General features: G+C 35.3%; 2 protein-coding genes across 3 annotated transcripts in view; one reads left to right on the forward strand and one right to left on the reverse strand.

Annotated features, from left to right (window-relative positions):
* LOC131431515 (protein pelota) overlaps positions 1 to 26,785 on the reverse strand; it is a 38,165-nt gene that overhangs the window by 8,622 nt on the left and 2,758 nt on the right. The window lies entirely within an intron of this gene.
* On the forward strand, positions 1,178 to 26,785 carry LOC131431516 (uncharacterized protein DDB_G0271670-like). Of its 2 annotated transcripts, none has more exons than XM_058597293.1 (3): positions 1,178 to 1,307; positions 9,422 to 10,499; positions 26,622 to 26,785. In XM_058597293.1, the coding sequence occupies exons 2-3, from the start codon at positions 9,775 to 9,777 to the stop codon at positions 26,749 to 26,751; spliced, it is 855 nt and encodes a 284-aa protein (XP_058453276.1). In that variant the 5' UTR covers positions 1,178 to 1,307; positions 9,422 to 9,774; the 3' UTR covers positions 26,752 to 26,785. The 2 variants fall into 2 exon arrangements, with proteins under 2 accessions (XP_058453276.1, XP_058453275.1); XM_058597292.1 differs by having other exon boundaries at positions 1,194 to 1,780.

Raw genomic sequence — 26,785 nt, forward strand, 5'->3', positions numbered from 1 at the left:
CCAAAATGTGTTTTTGGGGGACGGGTCTTACTCCATGCTAGTTCCATGAACATTTGAGATATTTTCTCCCTTTGTATTGTCGAATCCCGGCCTGTAATATCCACTTGTCATTAAATTATATGTGTTTTCTGCTGAAAAGGCTAACCTAATTCCTTTTCAAAAGCCATTATAATTAAGAAACCCGCACAAAATAATGCGACATAGAATGGCATTATAATTTCGTTGAGGTGCGATGAACAAGACCTCATTGTGTGGTTACATACTAAATGCACTTAAAAAATTTAATATAGTAATTATGTTTTTACTACATATTTGAGAATCTCATGAATCTACTTGGAATGCATGCACAAAAGTTAACAATCGGATGTCATGGCCTTGCGTTGAAGCTACCGCCTTCCACTTCAAAAGCGCAGGTTCGAAACTGTTTCATCTTTAACAAACATGTTAAATATAATTCATTCACAACAAATTTCATACGCCTAAAAGTTGGCTATAAATACATTAAGCTTGTGATTCTATTTTTAGATCAGCACGACTAAATCGTAGTAATCAAAATTGGGTTCAAATAGACATCAAGAAAGAAATTTGGTATAAACTAAAATTCTTGTGGTATTGTTTCTGTATCTTAAATAGCTCAACTTGTTATGAATCTGATATAAATGGTGTAAGTTTTTGGTATTCAGTTTTGATGTTTTAGCTCTTAATTCAACCTAACCAATACCAAATAAAATTATTTAGCTATTCCGAAAAGAATGACAAAATATGGTCTTCGTTTGATATTCTCTTCTGATCGGGTAGTTCTAGCTTCCCTAGCCACCTTATTAGTCCAATTTGGCTCCTTTGGACTATAATCTATTTCCAAAACTCAGAAGACGGCTTTTCAATATACAAGTTAAGCTCACTCGAAGTAATCATTGACGCCACGGAGGAGTACTTTGCCACACCCGATGCCGTCGAACTCACGAATCAAGATTATATTATGTGAAGCTTTATAAACTGGACCTATTTCCGATATAGAAATTTAGATTTAGTTTTACATTTAATTGTGACTTAAGGAAATAATTCCAACAAACTCACAACACACATACTTATGTGGGTATATATCTGGACTCACTGTTTCGAATAGAGAGTATCAGAGAGTAACGCATGAATCGCCACTACTATAAACTCAGCAGCTTCAACTAAGTCAGGCAGTCAGTCAGTCAGTCAGTTGAACGCTGAGCTTCAAACGCGATACGCCTCATGTAAGCAAAGGCACCGGTCCGAGATATGGTTGATAAAAATTTTCCTGGGCGCGCATTTCGAAAGTAAGGCAAGAAACAACTCGAATGATTGCGAGAGCTAGTTTCGAATTTCTTCTGGTTCATTTGTGAATAGATACGGATACGACCATCATTCTTTTGACCTCATAACCAACATCGTATCAAATATGTGTCAGAGACGTGAGAGAATAGAAAAAAAATGCAACAGAGATTATATGAATGAGATCTACAAACGCGATTGAAGCAGCATTTCTTAAACCTGGAAAAACCAGATCCTGCCAGCAAGACAAAAAGACAAACTGGCTAATCGGATATTCAAAATGCACACGTCGTTCGCGAGCAGTGTTTAATGTTATATAAACCGTAGCGGCAGCCAATAAACAAGACAGTTTCATATTTAAACACAAAAAAGAGAACCCTTAGTGCGGAGCAGGAACAACAGTGGTGGTGACTTGGGTCGTTTGGAAATCGAGAGCATGCCGACCAAAAAAATCATGTTTCGAAATTGAGAAAGAATGGTGAGAAAGTTTCCAAAGGTTAAAGCATGGAATGACTTTGTGCTTGGGATGGTGTATGAATCTCCTATGCCGGAAAACGCAGGAGAAAGTTTTAACGGAACAAAACAACGTAGTTTTGCAGTGGTGAAATTCCGATTCGAATTGCTGTGTGAATTTTTATCAACGTTTTAAGCGTGAATGATTCATTTGTGTTTGATTTATGGCATTTGCCGGCTATAACAGTTTGAAGTTTGACGATTTGAATAGGTCTTATTTGAGGGCTTATCTAAAATACGTGCAATTTTTAAATAGCCAAGCACTGAAACACTTATTACGTACACCGGGAATATGGTATTCCGCATGCCACTGATCAATTAAGGCAATCGTCGAAACTGATTGGCATGTTTGCAAATTTGTCTCATTGCGGTAACCATCGACTGTTTTTAACAAGTCGCATTTATTTATATTTTCGCTATCATGGCCAACGCAGACGGGCAGCTATGCAGAATGCAAAACGTGGAATCAAAGTCGAACCAAAGATAAATAATAAAGACATGTATGTGCTTATAAATATTTTTGAAAAATGTGGTTCGTTCCCGGTACCTTCTGAAATGACCGCACTCACCGTTTGGTGGAGCGCGAGATTAATTGCAATGTTATCATTTCAATCAAAGTGTGCCATAAAATCTCAATATATACAAATGAGCTACCGAATCGAAAGGGTTCTCACGGTTTGACATTTGCATTATGAATGTTTGATGGGAACTCATCAGTGCAACCAATTTATCACCATTGGTGCCAGTTTCACGGAGGACCGTAGATGTGCGCCAAAAAAAGATCGTGACTGTCATGTCTGGAAATTCGTTTGTGGTCGAACTACGCGTTTCAGTACGATTTGATTGCGGCAAAACAAAACGCGAACACGTCGGCCGTGTCTTTTGTTATGCGTCAAATTTAAATACATTGAGATTGGTGACAGAGGCAATTTTTTTAATAATTGTTATTGTTATCATGGAACATAGCTTCAATGCGATTCCAATAGTCGAATTAGGATGTTGTTCAATATATCTGCTGATCCTGCCATATTGCTTCATTAGGAGTTTGTAAAAGCAGTTAAACCACAGGCGTCAATGTGGTTAATTTTCTGGTTAAGATTGAGCATTCAAATCAATTGCTCCAAGAAAACCGGCTTGGCTTGAAACAGCGTGGTTGCAAAGGCCAAGCTACAATCCAGTCTTTCGATCTCGTACACATATTATTATTATTATTATTTTTTCATTCTAGAATGCGGGTGGGTGAATGGACAATCAAATTGAGTATGGGAATGAGAGTAGCAAAAATGCCAGCTGAACAAGTTTATATTTCTTCATGAGGTAACTAGCAAACCGTGACGGTGTAGGTAATTTCCAGATGCTGGAAACGCGAACAAACAGACAAGTAACTGCTATCTTAACGAATGGATACTAAACTTGATCTGATTTGAATTACGAACCGGCAATCTATTTTTTTAATTATTCACTATACGCGTAACGAACTGCTTTAAATATTGACTTATTACGTCACGTAAATGATGACAAGTTTAACTCATAACATATAATAAAAGGTGTTGTCTAGATGAATAAGTTAAGACCAATAGAACTCGTCAAGTCAAGATCAATAAAATCGTAAGAACCGTTCAATGACAAAGTTTACTGACGTTAGATAACTCAATCGAGTATTTCAAAAAATCAGGTCAGGTTTAATGTCAAGTGTGACTGCTCACGGATCGGATCTGTGTTTGAATCCTACAACGTGTGGTGTTAGGAGAGAGTGTTATTTTCCGAATGCACTAGGGAAATCTATGTAGAAATTTAGTTTTATTCAGGCGATGCAAAAGATATATACTAGAAATAAACTGCACAACTTGTTTGCATAACACCATAGCCCGTAACTTATCGGATTCATGAACACAAGTGGTTGAAATAAATCGTTGATTTAGTAATATCTCACTAGATTTTCTGAATAGAATCGAATTTAGTTATTGTCATTTCATTGCGTTTGCAGCTTTTAATTATCAATAAAAAAAGGTGTCAGGTAGTGTGAATCTTACTAAGTGTGTACATAATTATTTTATAAATTTGTGTAGATAAAAACAAAAGACAAAAATATTTTAGGTTTTATGTTGAGACACTAGAAATGTGTTGAACTCAGTTTTTGCTTTTTCATCGCAACCAACGAGGAACAAACTGAGAGGGAAAATAGAGAAAGAATTTTCGAATAGGACAACTATCTCCTTATTCCAACTCTGTTACTCTGACATGGTTGTTTGATGTCCTCACCAAAGTTACATTTTTGCGTTTCTCATATAGAAAGGTCACTTGAAAAACCGACTAGTAAAAATCTCTCTCTCTCTCTGTATGTGTGTGTATGTGTATGTGTCAAATAATCTCACTAGGTTTTCTCGGGGATGGCTGAACCGATTTTGACTTAGATTCAAATGAAAGGTCTCACGGTCCCATCCGGATCCAACTTCTCGTTCCGGAGTGATAGGGTAAAGTGTGTTAAATATTGTACACCGTTGTAAACTGGACTCAAACCCCTTATTCTCAATCTTAGGGTCAAATGAAAGATATATAAGTCAAATAACCATAACCAAAAATTACTGCATGTTTTCGGATACAACAAAAATTTTGATCGTCGTTTAGAGTACGATGATAAAATTGTATAAAATCTTAAAAATTTAAATAAAAACTAGTTGAGTTTGTACGTCATGTTAGTTGGTGGCCGTACGAACCGACGATTATACCGGTTCTCCCGTTCCGGTGCTGGAAGTACACATAATAGTGAACCTATTTCATTTTGATGGCCTAACCGATCAGAGAACTGTTTCATTCTGTATGTTATACTAGCACAAACAATCCCTTGGTTTCTTTCAAAAATCGAAGAGAAAAATTTTGAATAGAATACCACAATATTATTTATGAGAAAGGCATCATTACATCACTAGGTGGATTAAAACAGGTTTACTCAAGTAACAAGCCAAGTTCCATTTATACTCACTATAAAGACACAAAAAACTCTAACTTTTTAATTTAAAGATTCCTAAAACCTTAGGAATCTTCTACAATATTTTAGAAAAACACAAATCTAATAACTTTGCCGAAGATATAAACTCTCTATCACTTATAGTTTAGCAGGTATAGACGATATTATTTTATGAAAAACAAAAATATAATTTACATGACTTTTTTGTGTCTTTACAGTAAGGTTTGAAGCATGGTTTGTCACTTAAAAAATCTTCATTCTAATGTCGTTTTCGCTTGAGCAAACTGAAACAGACCCAGGGTAGTTTCTTCAAAAAAACACTTCTTACGAAACTGTGTTGGGTTCAACGAGGGTTTGATCAAACCTGATATAAAAACCAGGCTCGATTTTCAGTTCAACCACGTTGAAACTAGGTTCGAAACTAGCTTCAAACAAACGGTTTGACAGCAGTTAGAGTGAAAACTGGTTTAGGTTCGACATCAAGCGAAAACGGCATAAGCTGAGTAAATATCTTGGAGACATTAAACAACTCGGAGCATAATAAAAGAAAACAAAATCATATTACCACTACTAGCAGCAGTGTTGCTAGACATATTGAGTCCGTTTTCCTTTAATTACTTTTTCTACAAATTGCTTTGCGGTCTTCGAAGGTTTTCCTCCTCAATAAATTTTCTACGAAAATAACAAATGCACTGATTTTAAGAGTTCATAGGTTGATCTCCAGCCAATTTTTTTTTGTGAAAATTGAATTTCTCCATACAAAATCCCATACAAATTTTAAACCGCAGGCGCGAAAATATAGGTTCACCGATCAAGCTTAAACTTTGCTTAGTTCTTATGGGACTCAAGAGGATCACGAAAAGTTTGGTGGAACTGAAATCAATATTGTGTACCACCCTAACGTACATACTACACGGGCAAAATTCTGATTCTAGAAATGAGCAAAACGAGTCATGATTTGGGGAAAATAATATATTTTCATGTTATGATAATACATCATGATTAAAATTTCTCGGATCATGATCCATTCGGACTGATTTCGACGAAATTTAAAAGTAACGCACTTGACGTTGTTGGGTATAACTTCAGGCGTGCTTCTGCTACGATGGTAATTTTTGCAATATAAATTCAGTGAAAAGCACGACGTACTTCTTTTAAAATGAAAATATTCTGTTTTTGAAAAACGACGACACAAGAGATAACGCGTTTATTACTTCAGTTTTGATATTGTGTTTCAGAATTTAAACACTTAAACGAACTGAATGGAAAAACACGAGTGAATCAAACCTCTTAAAAAGAAACTCTATGTCGAATTCTTGCGAAAAAATCGTCTTATTCATAATATTTAGGTGCATCAATACAGCTTGTGTTGTTATATCTATGAAACAAATTAATCAAAGTGATTGAACAAAATATTTTTCTGATTTTCGTTAGATGATGTTCCAAATTCACAATTCAATTAAACGCTAGCTCTCGGAATATTATTCTTGCAACAACGATCACATCAAATATGTAAGAATACATTCGAACAAAATGTAACATTGGATGTTTGTCAAATGAAAAGCGTAGCCGTGCTTAAATAACATGCTTCAGGATCAAGTAAACATTTTCAGTAGGTCTTGCTTTTTAATGCCTGCTTTTTGCTTTACAATTAATCTATCAATCTATCACATCACTTGAGGCAGAGGGTTCAAAGTGATATCCGGGTAGAAAATTAGAGTTACGAGCTTTGAAAGAAATGCATTCTTTAAATAACGCATTTTCGAAACATGAATAATTTTCATGGGAGAAGAGTTATTGCTCATGATTTCATGATAAGTCAAAATGATTGGTTTCACGATTTTCTAATCATAACAGCAGTAACGGATTTCTTTCTGTGTACTTTATACGGTCGTTTGAAGTTCAACTCACAGTGCTGTTCGATTTTGGTACCACCGTGTTGAACCGTTTTCAAGGGGAATTGTAGTAGAAATTTAGTGTCTGATCACCTTTTCAGAAGAATAATTAAACATTTTTGTTTTTTTTTCGATGAGTTTTAGTAACAACAATTAGGTGTTTTATATTATATTATGATCACAGATGAGTAGAGCAGCACCAAAAAGAATAATATACCAAGTAAACGAAGAATATTCATAATATTGCTGAATCAAAAAAACTTGTTTGATAACCGTACTATTTTTTAGAGCAGTGTTTCCCAAGATTTTTTGGTCGAATGTCTATTTTGGATACATAATTTTAGATGGATGGATTAACATTTAGCTTTTTAGCAGTTAACTTGAGTTTCGAATGAAAAATAGAGAAAAATAGTGAAATGGCTAGTTATTCTTCTAACCTTACAAGATTAAAATAACATGTTAATTCAAGATCGAGCAAACGTTGGCTGAGACGGTAACATAGACACACAAAATCTCACATATCTTTGCCCAGCCTAGGTTCGAGACTAACTTGAACCTCAACAGGCATCATGCCTACTGTTTAATTTCGATATTTGTTTCTGACGCAAGGAACTTTTGCTTGCGCATATCGAAAATCCCAGCTACTGGCACTTAAAATAGACAAAATTGTTCTATGTGATGTAACCAATTGTTACTAATGTAATAAAAGTATTCGGAAAAAGTTTGCCGAACGCCACGAAGACTGAATTCGGCCCAGGCACAACGTTTTTGGGAGGCGACAAAACAATCTGCGGTTTGCTTTTTTTGTCGCTCTTCGATGGTGAAATTGACGGACCTTTGTTTGCTCGCTAAGCCGATCCCACTCTAGATCCTAGATACTCCACTGTAAGGAGGCAGTGCAAAATTTGATGGAAGAAGTCAAACAAAAGCCCCATGAGTGAATGTTTTGTCTTCACTCTGTATGAATTAAACTTGGAATATTGACATGATTTGACACATTTACACTCATTCTTGTTGGACATACACATTTTTGAAAACAATTGATATTTTTCAATGTTCTGGACATTTGAAAAATCCGAATAAAGTATCATAACACAATAAAACATCGCAGGATTTGAATCCTTTGAAAAGTACGAAAAGCATTCGTACCCAGAGATGTCCATCTCCTCTTTGTGACGAAGAGCAAGCAAAATTTCTCCCCTCGCACTGACAACTTTAACGAGAGCTCTTCTCTTTCACATATATACACCACTGTTGTATAAAGTGTGCACGCATAATGAGTGCGCGTGTTTATTTTCTTTTACCTCTAGCACTAAATCGCACCAAAGTGCTAGAGCATTAGCTAATAAATTCTCTTTGGTGGATGCAGATACTTTTACAGAGGTGTACACGCCGGTGAGCACTCTGGTGTATGGTTTGCGAAGAAGAAGCATGGGGCACGCAAAATCAGCAAAATAAAACAATTTATTGTTAAATTTTCGGTTTTCATTGCAAATTTTTCATTGCAAGGCCAGATCTACTCTCTATAAATTGAAGTTCACAGAAGTGTTCGCTCACCATCACGGGCCAGTGATCACTTGGGTGTATTTAGGCGAGAGCACGTGAGAGCGATTCGTGCGAAGAGAATGTTATTCTCTCGCACCAGCTTCTTTCAACACAAGCACGCACTCAAAGTCTGTCTGTCTGGACACTGAGAAGAAGTGCGCTTTCTTCTTTGTGTGGAGCGCAGCAAATGTATCCGCAGTGTATAATTGAAACCTACGACATCCTTTTGTTCACTTTTCAGTAGCCTATATTTGTCTGAATCTCCGTCATCTTCGAGAGAATTAAGCGAATAGTAAAGAGTACGGTTTGTCGATTTCGTCTCTTATACGATTGTATCCCCGAATCCGGAACCATTAGTCATTAGCTCTTCCGAACATAATCAATGGCCTGATAATGGCTTTCTAACGAGCCTAAAATTGTTTCAATTGGTTTAGTTATCTCTGAGAAATTTAGCGCATAGAAGGAAGTGTGTCTTATGCCATTATATCACCGGAGCCGGAAATGTAAGTGATTCGTAATAGTAGCAATGATAGTAGTACAAAACTAGCGGTTTTCAGTAATTCTATCCAAAAAACCAAGTTTAGGTGTCCTTGGAAAAGCTTCTCTGAATCATATAACGTTTCTAATAAAGAAAGCACCTTCATACCAATTTCGAGTATACAATATTTTTATTCAGAGTAAAACATGCTTTTTTCTTCCATTTTCAAATTTTTTGATTAATTTTGCTGAGGCCATCATTTGCTACAATAGTTTTAATTCAGCCTTATGTCAGGAAAACTAGACAATTTTATTAAAAGTAGTGCATACTGTTTTATCTCTTTTATCTCCGAAAAATAAAACTAACGTTCGCATTAAAGTAACCTGAAATTAATGTAATATAATTCGTGACGTCTTGAAGAAATGTTTTTTTTTGCCTTTTTCAAAACGCAACTGATTTGAATATTTGCTGAGTCAGTTCGTTTTTATTCAACAAAATAACAAGAGTGGAATAATTCCAAATGACAACCACGTACTGAAATCGTCATTATGATCACTCACGCAAGCAGAAATATGCATATTTTGTATAAACAATTATTATATGATTGTACGATTTAGGTGTCCTAGTAGGCTTTGCTTAGTTTTTGTCTCAAGTTACCATCCATGTTTAATTTTAAAACAGCACAAGGTTAACAGCAGTAACACTATACTTTTTCAACAGCGATCATCATCATCATCATCCTGCTACCCAAACGGATGACTATTTTCGGTGAAAACTTAGCTAATTGTTTACCGCATAAAACAGCGCAATGGACGAAAAGAAGCATGGAGCAAAAAGTTTAACGTGGTTCTTGCGCGCCGCATTTCGTTGAAAATCTGTTACCGCGAGCATTGTTTTTTGCAAAGGGAAGCGATATCCAGTCGATAACCTTGAAACCAGCGAAGCACAAAGAGAAAAGAAAAATCCCGCAAATTGTAGCCATAACAGGCAGCTCAGTAAAATAAGAATCTTCTTTGGCTGAGGGCCGAGCGTTCCGAAAAAGGTAAAACGCTGGAACGACACTTGAAGAAGGTATGAAGAGAATCAAAGCCTGCAACAGACAGCCAGACTACTTTGTTGGAAGCAACGGAATTCCGCGGCTAGTGGAGAAAGTTGTTCATTCATCCGAACATCACGTCGGGATGGATTCCACGAGACGCACCAGCAGCAGCATATCACCGACCGATCCGGTGAAGCTCAACAAGTGCTTGCACAACATAAAAGTTAGAAAGAATAACATAGCGAGCTACCGCCAAATAAATCAAACCAATCGCAACAATAAAATTGAAAGTGATATAGAGATAAGGAAACAAGCGGACAGTAAATCAAACTCATCCACTAACAGTTGTAGCAGTAGTAGTAGTAGTAGCAGAAGCAGCAGTTCGACAATTACAAATTTATCGCACAGGCCTGCAAGTTCATCCTCGTCATCGATATCAGTATTGAATAACTGGAGAGGTCCGGTTGCGTCACCGTTGATGGCGCGTATGTCTGATGCGCGCAGAAACGGTGCCAGATCACCTACCATCACCCAGCCCATTCCTAGTAATAGTAATAGAAATTATAACTATACTTGTAGAGCCTCTAGACAAGCCACCGGTACCACCAGCGGTAGCAATAATAGCAACATTCGGGTTAGTGGAGTCACTAATTGGGGATCGCCAGTACTGCTCAGCAACAGACAGCGTTCGAATATCACTTCAGCAGTTGATTCGAATCGAATTGCTGATTCCGTTGAACGCGTGATGAGACAATGCAGGTGAGTAATACGAGTGATTAACTTTCGACAGGTCAATCAACAGTTGACATTATCGTTTCTTCGGCTCATAGTGTGTTGCAGTTTTGTTTTAATGATACAATAGTCGAACATTGGGTAAGCACGCTAGGCTGGTCCCAGATCACCATTTAATTCCAGGCCACATTCCAATGTACATTGAGTAACTTGTTAGCCTTTGTCTCTCGTAAAAAACTATCAATTCAAATTGATGTTCTACTATCTATCTGACGCACATATCGCATGGTTGCAGAACTTTTGAAGTATGCGTGCACGCAACATGACCTGGTCGAAGGTATCAACGCAAAATAAATAAACCCTATGGTTGCAGTGAATGTTTGCTGCTCCATTTAATTTGCTCAGACAGCTCTCAGTTATGGCAGTTCCAGTCGGGTGACTTCCTAAATTGTGACTTATTTGCATTCATTCAAAGTGCTTTCGTTTGCTGTCTTGGAAGACAATCGAGGCTCAGTTGACGAATGCGGTGGGCGCTGATACTTGTGACATTTTAATTAGCTCCACTTTAGTTCTAGGGTTCTCGGAATTGGCAAGCTTGAGGCATGAACATAAAGGGGTTTCCGAAGCATATGCTAATTTTAACTAGATTTCTCATCGTTGAGTAAGACTAATTAGGTAATCGAGAAAATTGAGTATCAAATTTGATTGTATTAAAACAGAACAAAAATTCGTTGAATGTCGGATTACGACATAATAGCCCAAAAAGTGTACACAGATAAAAATGTTTCGTGAAACTACATCTATTTTCATGCACATGTTTGGAGCAGGAAAATAAACTTCAAGTTACTTTACAATTCTGTACGATTTTTCCGATTCAATTGGCAGAAAGCCATTTGACATGAAACGTTATTCACTAATTTTCATATTATTTCCCTCCTTCTATGCTGAACAATTTCTATATCAGCCACGTCCAAATGTTCTTAGGAAGAGAAGAATTGCAAGCTCGATGCAAGTTGCTACTTAGGCTGTTAACCATTTCGCGGTTAATTTCAACTTTTGGTTGAAATCTGACACTTGAGTGGTTATTTTGTGTCGAGTAGTTTAAATTTAACTAAAACTGCGGCGGAAAGTTATTTGGGTTTATTTTCCACTGGAAATAATTTAAATTAAAGAATTAATATTCGAATTTTCATTGCAAGATTTTTTTTTCAGTGTCGGGAAATAACCATCGATCTGTCAAAAATAACCATGCTCTCGAGCAGGGTTATTTTTGACAACATCAAATTAGTCGCTCGAGTGTCAGATTTTAACCAAAAGTTAAAGTTAACCGCGAAATGGTTCACAGCCTTAGAAACGAGGAATCCTTGGCATATTTCAGGACAGGACCTGACAATTGTTAATCCACTACGAGAGCCAGTTTCGGACCAGCTGGTGATTTGTTGAAATTAATATTATTGCAGGGTGGTAGAAAAATGTGTTGCCAGGAACGGCGGTCCCAATGTAGTTTGATATTGTATATTTTGTTTTTCGGATCATCTTTTTAAATTATTAATTTTAATAGGATTTAAGTTCAATTTGTTTTTACGTCCTGTCAATGTGGAAAGTATACGAGATTATTTAACAATCACTGGATGATACAAAGAGAAAGTCTACAATCACGAATTATGTTGGTTGTACTTGAGAATAGCATCAAATCTTTGGATACTTCTGTTCGATAGTATTTTTAGATAATTCAGTTGATAAAGCTGCAAAAATTAGCGTTTAGACCAATTTTATTAAACTGTTTCAACTAAGCGTTTTCTTTAAAACAAGCATCTGATCAAAATTAATTCAGAGCTATAGTTTTGACTGAAATAGCATTTGTCTAAGTGTTTTCAAATAATAAATAATCGCATGTTACAAGGGGAGAAGTTTTTCAGAATGAATAATTATCTCTACCGGCAACAGGAATGCATCTGAATGGATCTAAATGATGAAAAAAATATCATTTTTGCGATTTTCTTTAAGAACTATCGTTCAATAAAATAAGCTCAAACGTTTTGCATTACACAAAGCATCATTCGAACAACATTTTGTAATTTTTTCGTGGAAAAATATTGAGCAAAAGGGTATTTTTGAAAACGCTTTTGTTTTGTGTTTTTTTTAATTTTTGGTGATTGTTCAAAGTCAAAAATTACAATTTTTCACCAAAAAAACCGCCATTTTGTAACTGTAAAACCTCCCCAAAGTATTAAACAACGAAAAGAAAAAGGCGGGTGGTTAATGTCAGAGACATAACTGGATGTCGTGAATACGAAAACAACTGACATGTTCCTTAACACTTCCGAATATCAATTAGTTTATCAATTGTATGAATTATGCAAGCATTCCCCTTTTTCACATTTTTCGCAAAAAAAGAAGGCTTCACTTGATCTCGATTACTGTGAATTTCACACAGCGAAAAGTGCACAAATCTAACCAAACTGTTCTTGATTTGCACTGAACTGAGGATAATTACCTTCGATTTGCGAACAAAAAATCCTAATAGTTGTTTAGAAAACTTTTAGAGCCATTAGAACGGCTGATTTTGTGTAATGCTCTCCACCGTTGTTTTTTCACCAATGCTAATGACTGGCAGCTGTGACGTAATCGCTCTTGTCTAAAGCGAAACTAGCTGTGCAGACGACACAAAACACATCTGCTCGCAGTGGCGATAGAAACCAAACTGATTCAATTTTTGTTAAGAGATTTCTTTTTATGTGATTTCGGTTGTAGCTTTTTCACTAATGGGCGGTCCTAACGGCTATAAAAATAGCCGCATACAAAATTTTAATGTCGATTATTTCATTTCGGATTTGCATTTCATTGAAAGAAACTGTCAGGGTGCTGTACGGGATTCATTCCTGCCTTTCAGAAGGACCAAATTGTGGAACTCACTACGATATTAAACACTGTTCGGAACATTTTCCTCGAACGATTTGTTGTACAGCAGCAGATATTTTGTTCTTTTCCTCAGAACGCGTTCTGATTGGCTGGTTTTGACATGGGTCAAATGAGACAAGTTTTTCAATAGTGTACTATTGAAATACTTCAATGCTTTTGCTATACACGTTTAAGTTGAAAAATTTCGATTCTATTGGTAGTTAGATTATATAAATCCTTTCACAGATCACTGAGCTATGAGCTTTAAAAATACGAGAAAGGCAAACGCGCCTTATGAATTATCCTCTTTGATACTCGTTTATACCAAACATTTCAGAAAAGTTTAATTTTGAATTATTTGAGATTATGTCACACAACTGAATATTTTATCATAAAATTGTGATCATATTTCCGTTGGCATGTAGCAAAAATTATGTTGATTCGTCAGATACAGCAAGAGATATTCACGATCAAAAACTTATCACTCTCTCAGAGGGTAAATTTTGAAAAGGCACCCCATAGTAAAGTAAGTAGTATTCACGACAAAAAAAACCGCCATTTTGTAACTGTAAAACCTCCCCAAAGTATTAAACAACGAAAAGAAAAACGTTGTGGTCTGCTATTTTACATGTAGAAAGTGTTTGCAAAATTCGAAATGAATTGGGACAGTAGTTTTTGAATGACGATGGACACGGACTTTCAAAATCTGCTTCGAAGAAAAACGCGTTTAAAGTTTTTTGTCTATAAAATCGAAGGAAACAAATTATTACCCTAGGGCTCCTCTAGAGTCTAACTTTTTCCAAATGTCATTTTTTTGTTATAATGGAATATTTCAAGATTATTTTGTCAAATTTTAAGTCAATCGAAGCAGAAATTTTGGGCCTGTGCGCCGAGCTCTCACTCTTCGCAGTATGAGATAAGGCCCATAACTTGCTGAGTTTTGTTCCGATAGGCTTGAAAGTTTTCGAAATATTTTACTAGAAAAATACAAAGAAAAAAATAAACGATTTTTCAAAAGTGTTAGACCCTATCCGCCCCTTAAATAGAGCTCTTTCAAGCCACTAACATTACTTCTGAACTGGTTCGCACCTTGTGCGATTAACAAACGCTGATTCGTTTTTTTTGCACCGTTCGACCTGTACGAGATGCTTTGTTTTCGTCGGTATTCTGCTGATCCTTCGCCTTTGAGGAAAATATCATCCGTATTGTGAAAATCAACTAAAGTGTATCTCCCCATTTTCAGGTAATTAGCGTATTACATAAGCCAGTATTTTTCTTTAGTCAATATTTAGGTAAATGGAAAATGGCAACTTTAGCGATGATCGCCACCTATTTTTTACGATCAAATCGAAGTTTGAGTAGAGAACAATTCAGTTACTTCTCATTATGAACTTAAAAAGAGTAATGGGTTATTCACCTAAAATTTGGGTGGCGCCAAAATTTGTTTTCCTACCTAATTTTGGGTAGCTCATAGAAAAGCTCGACTATGAGCGATTTCTCATAAAAAAGGTAAAAAAAAACATGTTTTAATCTACCTAGTGGTGTAATGATGCCTTTCTCATATTACTTATATTTTCAAAAACATTACTAGCAGATTTGGTCAAGTTTATTTTTTTGAAGCTTGAAGAAAATCAAAAATTTTCTTTGGGTATAAACTTCCATAATTTAATTGTTTAACTGTGGTAACCCCGCACGCTATACAAAATTGAACAAAGCACGCTGTGTGCTAGGCGGGTGCGATTTTTCTTCTTCCTCCGTACCAGCACGTACCGATGCGTACTGATTTTGCATCATTTTGTATGACAGTTTGAAAGTTTTGATACTCGTTGCCCTATAATTTCGGAACCGGAAGTCGGATCTGGATGAAATTGCAAAGTATCTTTTAAGATAATAAGAGCTTTAATTTGAATCATGAAAATCGGTGAGTTCCGCTTTTGGAGCTTTTCTTCATTATTATGTGTGTGTTCGGAAGCGGAAACCGGGCACTAGTAGTCCCAAAGTAGATTTATATATCCACCAACTAACAAGGTCTGTCAACTAGATGAATTTATCATTAAATTTTACAAAAATGTGCACTTCGTTTCGCCATTACTTGTGAAAAAATCCTCATGAAATTGAAAATTTATACTGATCCCACCTGTAACAACGGAACCGAAAGTCGGATTTGGATCAACTTTTCGAGGACTTTTTGAAAAATCTCAAGACCTTTCATTTGCGTCTTAGTTTGTAAAAATCGGTTGAGAAATTTCCGAAAAAATTGAATGCGCATGTTCTCATAGATTTGCACATCCGGAGCCGGAAGTCGGATAAAGATAAAATTCAATAGCGATCTACGGGACTATAAGACCTTTCGTTTGAATCTAAGTTTGTGAAAATCGGTCACGCCATGTCTGCGAAACGTGAGTGACATTTGTTTTCATTTTTTTGGTGCATATTACTGTGTAATTCCGTAACCGGAAGTCGGATCGGGTTAAAATTCAATATCGATCTATGGGACCGTGACACCTTTCATTTGAATCTGAGTTTGTGAAAATTGGTTCAGCCATCTCTGAGAAAATCGAGTGACATACATACACACACATACACACAGACATTTGCTCAGTTCGTCGAGCTGAGTCGAACGGTATATGAACCTCGGCCATACGGGCCTCGGTTCAAAAGTCGGTTTTCATAGTGATTGCATAACCTTTCTATATGAGAAAGGCAAAAAATAATAATAAACTCAATTTCCAGTGTAACTAAGGACTATTTTTACACGGTTTTTTTATAAACGGCTTTTTTTACATGGATTCCGGAATTAACACGGTTTCTATTTACACGGTTTTTGCAAATAACGTGGGTTCTGATGAGAGTTTAAAAACACTCTGTCATTTTTTGTGAAAATTTACAAAAATGGAATAGCTGGTCTGTAAGAAAACGAAAATGAGAGCTAATTTAAAGTTCGAAAGTTAATCATTCATTTAGCAATTCACGGGATTATTGGCTGTGTTTATGAGTGATATTGCCAGCTAAGTGTTCTAATTTTAATTTGTCATCCAATGTGTTTTCAGGCTGGTTTTTAGATTTCAGTTTTTATTATGAAGTAACAGTTACATTTTAACACAAACAAAACAAACAAATAATCAAATCTACGTTTTTTTGGAATAATTCTATCCAATTTTTCTCGCGGTTTTTTTTTGCACACGGTAACCCCCGTGTAAAAAGAAACCGTAGTGTACTCGACAATTAAGTCAGTGGGAAAATATAAGTGATTTTTAAATGGATAATAATGTTTTAAATCGACACTTACGATTTATTACTATGTATGAAAAGCCAAATAAGTACTAAATGTTGTTATATCATATTGTGTGCTCCAAATATGTGCATGAAAAATGGTGTAGATTGACAAACATTTTTTGAACCGTGTACGATATTTTATCATATTGAATTCGGTAGGTTAAATATCAATCCAGATAAAGTTTGAAACTTAGGCAGGAACCCTGAAACTTTACGCATAACGCAAATATAGTCCTACGTCAATCTCCCGGTTATTGCCCTTATTCTGAATAACGACGTATCGTTTTTTTATCGTATTTCATTCGTATTTCTAATAACGCTAGCAAAATCAAAGGTAGCTAGGATTCAACCGAACCATATTCGATCGAAAAACCAATACGTCGTTATTCAGAATAATGGCGTATGTCTCTGACATGACCTACTCTTTGCATTTTATACATGTAATAGAGGGCACGTTTAAACTGAAAATGATTGTGAATCCCGTCAATTATAATTTACGTCTGCTTAGCGTTTAGAATTGAACTGCCGAGTTCTGCAAAAGGGCAGTTTAATTTGAACTGCTGTGGACTGATGGGTCAAAGACGGATCGTAAACAAACATATTGAATTATAATTTACTAAATTTTTTCCATGGGATATAAAAACTAACAAATCAACTTTTAAAGAATTCATTAATAAGAGACAAAAACCACTGAGTTTCTCATTGAAAAATTAAGTGTACAGTAATCTTTTTTGTTAAAATTACAGTTGAAAGTTTACTTGTTCCTATGTTTAGGAGTATGAAAATTTTTTTCACTTCTGTAGGTCGTCAAATGGTGAGATAACTAAGTCCTCACAAGTCCCTATCTCATGCCTCCCCGAGCGTCTATGATGACATTTGATCAATAGAACGGCGTCGACTGGGTGCTATCGCCTTCTGCGTTAGTAGCAGAATGAGAGGGTGCGAAATGGCTTGTAGGTTGAAGCCCATCCTAAAGTGCAGTGTTTATCATAGTATATTACAACATATAATTCTGTTGTTTATTACATCATGTATTATTATTATTATTATTATTATTATTGTTATTATTATTATTATTATTATTATTATTATTATTATTATTATTAGAAGAGCGTAACTTACACTGCGACATTAACTGTTATATTGTATCATAGCATATAATTTCACATATTATCGGCTTACACTATTTTATGTTATTATATACTATGTTGTATGGTATTATACTGCATTGCATTATATCATATTATATGGTATTATATTATAATATATTATATTATATTGTATTCTATTATATTATGTTATATTGTATTGCATTATGTTGTATTATATTATATTATATTATATTATATTATATTATATTATATTATATTATAGGGTTTATTATGAGTAGTACTACGTACCTCTGCGCAAAATATAAATTTGTTTTCCTTATAAGTTATCATTTTTAAAGTAAATTTTAACTAAAGATCAAGGTCATCACAAGGTGAGCTTGGTCCTCACTGGTTCCTGTTGTGTTTTATTCATTCTATTATTTATTATATAATTCATTGTACTATATTATGTTGTTTTTTTTATTATTTTCATTATTATATTTATTGTTAGTATTATTAATTTGTCATCAATAATAATAACATATATTATTTTTATAGATGTGGATATTATTATTCTTATTAGAAGAGAAATATTCTACTTCCTGCAGTACTGCGAAGATAGAAGAGCATAACTGACACTCTACAGTAACTGTTATTTTATATATTGATTTATAATATATTATATTGTATGACATTGTATTATATTATATTAAATTAAAATATATTTTACTATATTATGTTATATTATATTATTTTGTAGTATATAAGTATTATTATTATTATTATTATTATTATTATTATTATTATTATTATTATTATTATTATTATTATTATTATTATTATTATTAGTATTATTATTATTATTATTATTATTATTATTATTATTATTATTATTATTATTATTATTATTATTATTATTATTACTATTATTATTATTATTATTATTTTTATTACTATTATTATTATTATTACTATTGTTACCATTATTATAATCTTTATCAATATCAGCTACATTTTCATTTCCATACTAAACATTTCACTTTACACATATATTATTAAATTGTATCATATTATATTACGTCATATTTTGTGGTATTATATTATATTACATTGTACTATATTATACTATATTATGGTACAATGTTTGGTATTGTTTTATATAGTATTGTAATGCATTTTTAATACACAATTATAAGTGTATTATATTGCATTGTGATGTATTACATTTTTATATTTTATGCATAATAATATTTTATTATATTCAGTGTCGTATAGTGACCAAACTATATTATAATATATTATGGTATATTTTACTATATTATGTCACATAACATTATGATACTATTATATTCATCATAAAATATTATAGTAGACTATAATACACTGTACCGTACGATTTTTCATCGTTTTATACTATATTATGTTTTATTGTATTATACTACCGGAAATTATATTAAAGTGTATTATGTTACATTATATAATACTATGCTCAAGTACATTGTAAGGGAAGAGGGATGGGAGTGCATCAGGGTATCTTACAAGTGAATGACTGGATGAAGGAGTGAAATGTCAACCCGATTCACAGGGGAAAGCTGTGTGTTTTCCCCAGAAGGTCTGAAATGAGTAAGACGCACCCTTCTAACAAACAAACCATCAGGCAGGTTTAAGCTGGTACAGCGAATTCTTTTATTATATGGCCGGATGTTATTGCTGGAAGGCGCCGGGTCCTCAAAGTCCATTTTGGCCTTCTTAACAGCAGTAATATGAAAGTTATCTGATAATCAAATTCGGATCTACTGTAAGTCTACCTGCATCCACTGGTAATGCCTTGAACTGATGGTGGCTTCACACATACATACATACATACATGAAAATTTTTTTCACTTCTGTATTCAGTACGATCTTTGAACACGCCCGACTATCCTGCCGTTTGTCTGCTCATAAAATCTCTAGGGCAAGTAATCTAGGCGTGGTGGTAACACTACCGGATTCTCAAATATACGAATTTAGATAACACTCGCTAAACGGAATGCAACTGGGACGACCCAAACAATGTTAGAAATTGTTTGCATTTAGATAAGACAACTTCTTATCAACGTCTTACGAGACACTTAAACCTACCTGGAAGTAATACATTATAATTTACTTTTCATGTTTTGCGCTGATTGATTGATTACTTTTATACATTAGCGTCAAAATACTTTGAAGAGAGCAAATATCAACTGCGTTATGCAAACCAAATATGACGATTACGAATTATAACAGCTCCTCCTATGGAAGTAGAAATTTGATCAATTTGAACACACGTCTTAACAACCAACACATGATTAGGTGTATTGTTTATAGGCTAGCCGATTGATCGATAAAACATAACGATTTTTTAATCGCGTGCTTAGTAATTAATTTGCTTAAGTGTGCTGGCGACCGTTAACCACATTATAATGCATGTTGATTATGTTTCAACCGGAGAATCGTAACGCACTGCTTATGAAGCTGTTCGATTGATATGTTGGTTCTGGTGTTTTAGATTGTAGTTTTTAGAGATCAATAGAATGTTCAACGTGTCAGTTGGTGATTAATCGTTTCACATGGACGCGTTGTTACAGGCTGAAGAGAAAATACACATGCATTGTTAACACTTTCCGGTTCCGGTTCAACCTTCTGGTAGTAATTTCTTCATTTCAGTGTACCTAGAAGGCCTACAAGGGTGCACCTTACTTCGTTTCAGCGCAATATTCTAACCATAGTTAGGAGTAGTTACTCCAAGTAACTCTTCCATTTGCTCACAACCAGTTGTTCGGATGTAACGACAACCAACATTGTGATTTTGAAAAAAAAAAACTCTGCATCGTTCGGAATATATGGTCGATTTTGTTCACTGTGGATTGATCAGGAAACTGTCATGAGCAAAGCTTATCATTGTCACGCATTCTCAATGAAAGAATCGAATCCAACAATCTCATAATTCGTTTCTTGCTGTCTCATTCGCAAATGACCGCATCCAAAAACAAACGAAGAGAGACAAAGCATTTTCGTCTCTCATTGCAAAAAAAGAGAGTATCAGTGTTAGCGTCACTCGTTTCTCTACGACAAGACGAAACCAAACTAACGTCTGCAGGGAGAATCAATAGAATTTCAATTCTCATTTTTTCATCGATGAAAAGAAAATCTGTGACGTTTGGCTAAAAAGAGTGTTTAAACTATGATAAATCATCCCAGAAGCTCTTTGGAAACAAAAACTACTACAAATTCGAACACCAACAGGTAAAAGTCAGTTTTCTGTCATTATCGATTTCCAAAGCATCGGTTGAATACCGACCTGCATACTATGGAATTTTCAAATGAAAGAAAGAGCACAATTTTCGAAACTACTGTTCCGCTTATGTCATTGACTGGACCTGGCTCTCGTTCTCATAATTTACAAGCGCAGCTGAGAGTGACATTTATTTTTCGTATATTTTGAGTCAATGAAAATGACTTTTTTAGCGCTGGTCATGAGGTTTATTGGTTATGCCTAAATTCATGAGACAAATTACGAAATTCTTTCGCTGACGACAAAACCACTTTCAACATCTTACTGTTCATCAACAAGTTGCAGTAACTTACTCAAATTAAATCGTATTTCCTGGAACAGTACAAGAAGATTGCTCTCCGAGAAAACAAAGTATGGAGAATTCAGTTTCCTATTATAGGATGCTTTTAATAGTCTGATTGACATGACGGTGTACATTTTTTTACTGAGGGTGACTTGTTTATCTTCAACACAAAATCACTTCTCGTTTGAAGCCGTGTTGTTTGCTTGCTGTCCATCACATCACGCAACCTGAGATATGGGGCTTTTATATATCTATTTACTTTACTAATTAGTCGAAATAGAACATTTTGTGAAGTGGGACAAATCTTTGTTCTCTTTTCAAAATTGGTTACAAATGAAGCTTTATTTTGGGTCTACAAGTGAGATCATGATTTCATCGTAGAAAACAAATTTCATTCAGTTTACCCGTCATCGCTTTCTACCATTTTTGCCCACCATCCTCTTTTTGAGCGATTTCGAATTCATCCAAGAATCGATACCGTGTTTTTTTTTAAAGCAAGGTCATGCATCAGTTGTCGAAACGGTTAGAAATCTGACAGAGGTTTATCTGGACTGTATGGCGGGTACACAGCGTTTGAAGATAAGACTTTGTCGTGCCTATAGCTAGTTTCTGGTCGCTTCTGACGTAATGATTGGCTTGAATACACCAAGATTCAAAAAATCATTTTAATATCTGTAAAACCGCGGGGCTTGGGCTTCAATGCTGATGATGCTGCGTGACAGCTTACTTCATGATTTTTCATGGTACATGAAATTTCCGAAATCGAAAAAAAAATTTTGATGCCAAAAGGCTTAGAATTGCATGAAATGTCGAGATTTAGTGTCATCTCGAAAAAAAAATTTTTTGAAAAAATTTGGAAGTTAATTTTTTCAAAAAAATTTTTTTTTGAGATGACACTAAATCTTGACGTTTCTTGCAGTTTTAAGAGTTTCGGCATCAAAAAAAAATTTCGATTTTGGAAATTTCATGTACTCCCCCCTATGGTGCTTTTTCAAGATCGAAAATTTTCAAACCTTAACCGCCGAGCAGCACCCACATGTTCGATTTAGCTCAAATTTTGCATGAGTTCATTTTTCGAGGTGCTTAAACTTTTGAGCACTAGCGCTTTACGAAATTAGAGGTGAACCCTGAATATTGGCACCCTTACATGTATAAGAGCGGTAAAAATCAACGCGTTTTGTCGGTTACGTCACTTATACCATTATATCTCCGGAACCAAAAGTCACAGCCATTTGATCTTCGAACACGATCAATAGCCCGACAGTACCTTTCAAACGAGCATAGGTTTGTTAAAATCGGTTCAGCCATCTATGAGAAAATTGAGCGCGAAAAAATACAACGCGTTTTGTCGGTTACGTCACTTATACAATCATATCTCCGGAACCGAAAGTCAAAGCCATTTGATCTGCGAACATGATCAATAGCCCGACAATACCTTTCAAACGAGCATAGGTTTGTTAAAATCGGTTCAGCCATCTCTGAGAAAATTGGACGCGTATAAATATCTTCGAAAAGTGCACATACACACACACACACAGAGACATTTTCCGATCTCGTCGAACTGAGTCGAATGGTATATAACACTATGGGTCTCCGAGGCTCCGTTCGAAAGTCGGGTTTTCGAGCAATTCTAATACCTTTCTATAACGTAAGGCAAAAAAATGTAAATTCACAAAATATTTTTTTCTATGTAGACTATGGGATCGTAAAATCTCTCATAAGAATCTACGTTTTTGAAAGACGGTTTAACCATCTTTAAGAAATCAGAACAAATATTTCCGGTGATTCCGGAGCTGGACCCAATGACTGGTATAGTAAAAACTGATTCGTTTGGTCATAAACTTACTCTCTGAATTATAACAATTTTAAGAACAGTTTCGTTGATTTTCTATGTGTTTTAACGTTAGAGCCGAATAAAATTGCACAACAACATCTAACAGTCTTATAGGTAAGATCTTTCATTTCAAATTCTGTGAAAATCGGATCAGTCATCACTGAGAAATCAGTTTCATGGAATTTGCAACGTCACTTTTAAAAACCAGCTTTTATCACTCTATGCCTTTCTCATATTACTCATATTTTCTAATTTTCCAAAGGGATTTTTCAAAAAAAATTTTCATTGAATCTATAATAAAAACAAAAAAGTTTATGTATGCATAAAATAGCATAACCTTTGCGAACAGTGTTGAGCAAAATTTAAAAGTTTTTTTTTCGTTTTCCGTATTGCACTTGACCGCCGGATTAAAAGTCTACATCGTCTTGTTATTCTTGAACCGGAAGTCGGATCCAGATAAAATTCACGAGTTTTGTATATGACCATAAAACTTTTCATTTGAATCTAAGTATATGAAATCGACTAAGCCATTTCTAAGAAATCGGAGTGAACTCCATTCGGGAATATTCGGATGATTCTTCAAACCTAATTTAAGTTGTGTGAGATTAGTTTGAAGATGAGTTTGGTGGAATCGGCCTCACCCTCCCCAAAAAATTTAAGTGAAGTGTGGTATTTTTTTTAGTTTTTGACCTATATTTCCGGTACTTTCGGGACTGCAAGCCAAGTTTCGTTATGGCCGAAGTTAATTTGTATGAACATCAACTAACAAGACTTACAAATTGAAATAATTTTGAACCCAACTTAGAAGATTCGGGTGATTTACATCCGAATATTGGATCCAAAAAACAGAAGAATGTTTATGACGGATTTTTAGAAGTTCGATCCTCTTTACATATTCGCTTATAAAAGCAAACTCTAGAAGAAATTGACGAATTTTCTGGTAATTTCGTAATTGGAAGTTAGATCCGAATGGGATTTATAATTTTTTAATGGGATCGTATGATCTTTCATTCGCTACTATTTTTGTTAAAATCGGTTGCACCATCTCTGAAAAAAATTGGTGACATAAGGAGTGTATCGAAAATAAGCTATCCACATACATTTGTGTTGTACGCATATATTTGTAATGATTTTTTATGCTCAAATCACAGCAAGCTTTGCGTTTTTCTGTCAGTTTTCGTTTGTTTACTTGTTTGTACGGTTGAAATTCGGCGTTTTCAAAATTTCGCGTATTGAAAAGAAAGTGAAAATTAAGGTTCTGGACACATGGCTAAGTGAGAAGGGTATTACTATGCGAAAATTGGCGAAGCGGTTTGGAATTCATCATGCCAGTGTTAAAACCATCATTAATAAGTTTGGGGAACACTATTCTTTGGATGAGCTACCGGGAAGAGGCCTAAAATCCGGTTCTTTCAACCCGAAACTGGACCGGAAAGTGGTATCTCTAATCATGAAGAACAAATCAATGTCAATACGTGATTTGGCCAAAACAGCAGGAACGAGTGTCGGAATGATCCAGCGTATCAAGAGGCGAAATCTCCTGAAGACCTACAAGAAGCAGAAAATCTCGAAACAAAGTGTAGAACAGAAGAAGCGAGCAGCAACAAAGGCCCGGAAATTGTATTCACGTCTTTTGCCGTGTTCGGATGATTTTTGCATGCGTTTTGATGGACGATGAGACTTATGTAAAGGAGGACTTGAAAACCCTTCCAGGTCCACAATACATTACTATCGTCGTTGGAGAGGATGTGAGCGATGCGGACAGGTCGATTCAAGTAGAGAAATTCGGTCGAAAGGTACTGATATGGCAAGCAATATGTTCCTGTGGTTTAAAGTCAATTATTTTTTACACTACCGGAACTTTAAATGCTGAAATCTATCGATCTGAGTGTCTCCAGAAAAGATTGCGCCTTTATATAAGAAGCATAGTACATCTCCACTGTTTTAGGCGGATTTAGCGTCGGCTCTCTATGTCAAAGCCATTCTCAATTGGCTTGCGGAAAAGGGTATACATTTCGTTGAAAAAAATATCAATCCATCAAATTTCCAACAGCTTCAATCCATCGAACATTACTGGGCAATCGTGAAGAAGGTCTTCAAGAAGACTTGTAAGGCAGGAGTTCAAAAAAATTGGGCTCAAGCGTCCAAAAAATGTGATGCAACACTTGTCCGGAACTTGATGAAGAGCGTTTGATCAATAGATCGAAAATTCGTGAGGGAATAACTTAAATTTCATCCGGATTTCATTATGCTCAAGTTTAACCTCGTACAAAAAAGGATCAATTTTTAGTTTGAATAAAATATCGTTTTTTATTATAATTTGAAAGAAAAAATTGTGGATAGCTTATTTTCGATCTGTTGGGTCTTCTATTTGAATCTATGTTTAAAAAAACGATTCAACAAACTTAGAGAAAACCAAGTATTATTATTTATGACACCCAGAGACTAACTGAGTCAAATTTTTTATGACACTCAGGCCATCGGGCAGCTCGATTCTATATGGGAAAGGGAAAGTCACATCTTATTTCTTCATTTCCCAAAAACTTTATTTTTGAATAGTTTCAATGGCTCTAAAACGGAAGAAAGTACTATCAAAACAGCCTTGTTAGAGTCTGTCGCTGACGATAGCCTGGCAGCGACTGGCACAGATTATAAATATACTCTTCTACCCAGTGCTTGAGCGGCAAATACGTGTAGAGCGAGAAGCCTAGTGTTTGCGGTCTGATGAACAGAGAGGATGTGTTGCGGAAATGGTAAACGCGTATGCACGGATTGCATATGAACGCAGGTTCGAGTCCTGTCTGTGAGCGTATCTTCGAAGTTACGCGACACCCCGCGTTAAGGCCATCGTCCAAGTACCATGCGCGCGGGTGGTTTTAGAAAATTTTCGATGGAAATTTTGAAAAATTTGAGAAAACCAAAATACGTGTAGATATTTTTGATAAGACTCGGAAAATCCTTCGAATTTTCCAGCCATTTTCATCCTGTAGATAGATAAAAGTATTTCAAAGGTCTGTATGTTTTTGGTTTTGTCAAATTTTTCAAAATTTCCATCGAAAAATTCCTAAAATCACCCGCGCGCATGGTACTTGGACGATGGCCTTAAAAAAGACCTCGGTGTATTAACAAAAAATGCCTCGACTCTGAACTTCTCTTCAGATTTGAAGCTAGGTTTAACCAAAATTTGAAAAATTTCAAATATTATAAAAAAACTGCTTTCCATTAGATCAAATGTTCGTATCTCAAAAAGCTTAAGGCGTGCGTTTGACTATCGTTGGAACAGTAGCGATAGCACAAACGTATGGTTGAACATCTTTTACCGTTTTTCGCATTTCGTCTGATTTCGTTTTCTGTTTGCTGGTTCCGCGCCTGTAAGCGGCAAACAACTATCAATCAAAAGGTCTTACCAATGCTAATTGACTCGTTTCTTTTCTCTCGCTTTTCATTGCAGATTTTCGCTAGCAGTGCCAACACCACCCCCGGCAACCGACAACCGGATCAATTACCAGAGAAAATATGACCGCACAATTTTCGGCTACAACCGGTTGGATCAGTTTGTGCTACCACCGTTGCAGATATGACCGTTTGGCAAAATAATAAAAGACTTGAACATAA

This window comes from Malaya genurostris, chromosome 2 (genome assembly GCF_030247185.1).
Source record: "Malaya genurostris strain Urasoe2022 chromosome 2, Malgen_1.1, whole genome shotgun sequence".
NCBI lineage: Eukaryota > Metazoa > Arthropoda > Insecta > Diptera > Culicidae > Malaya > Malaya genurostris.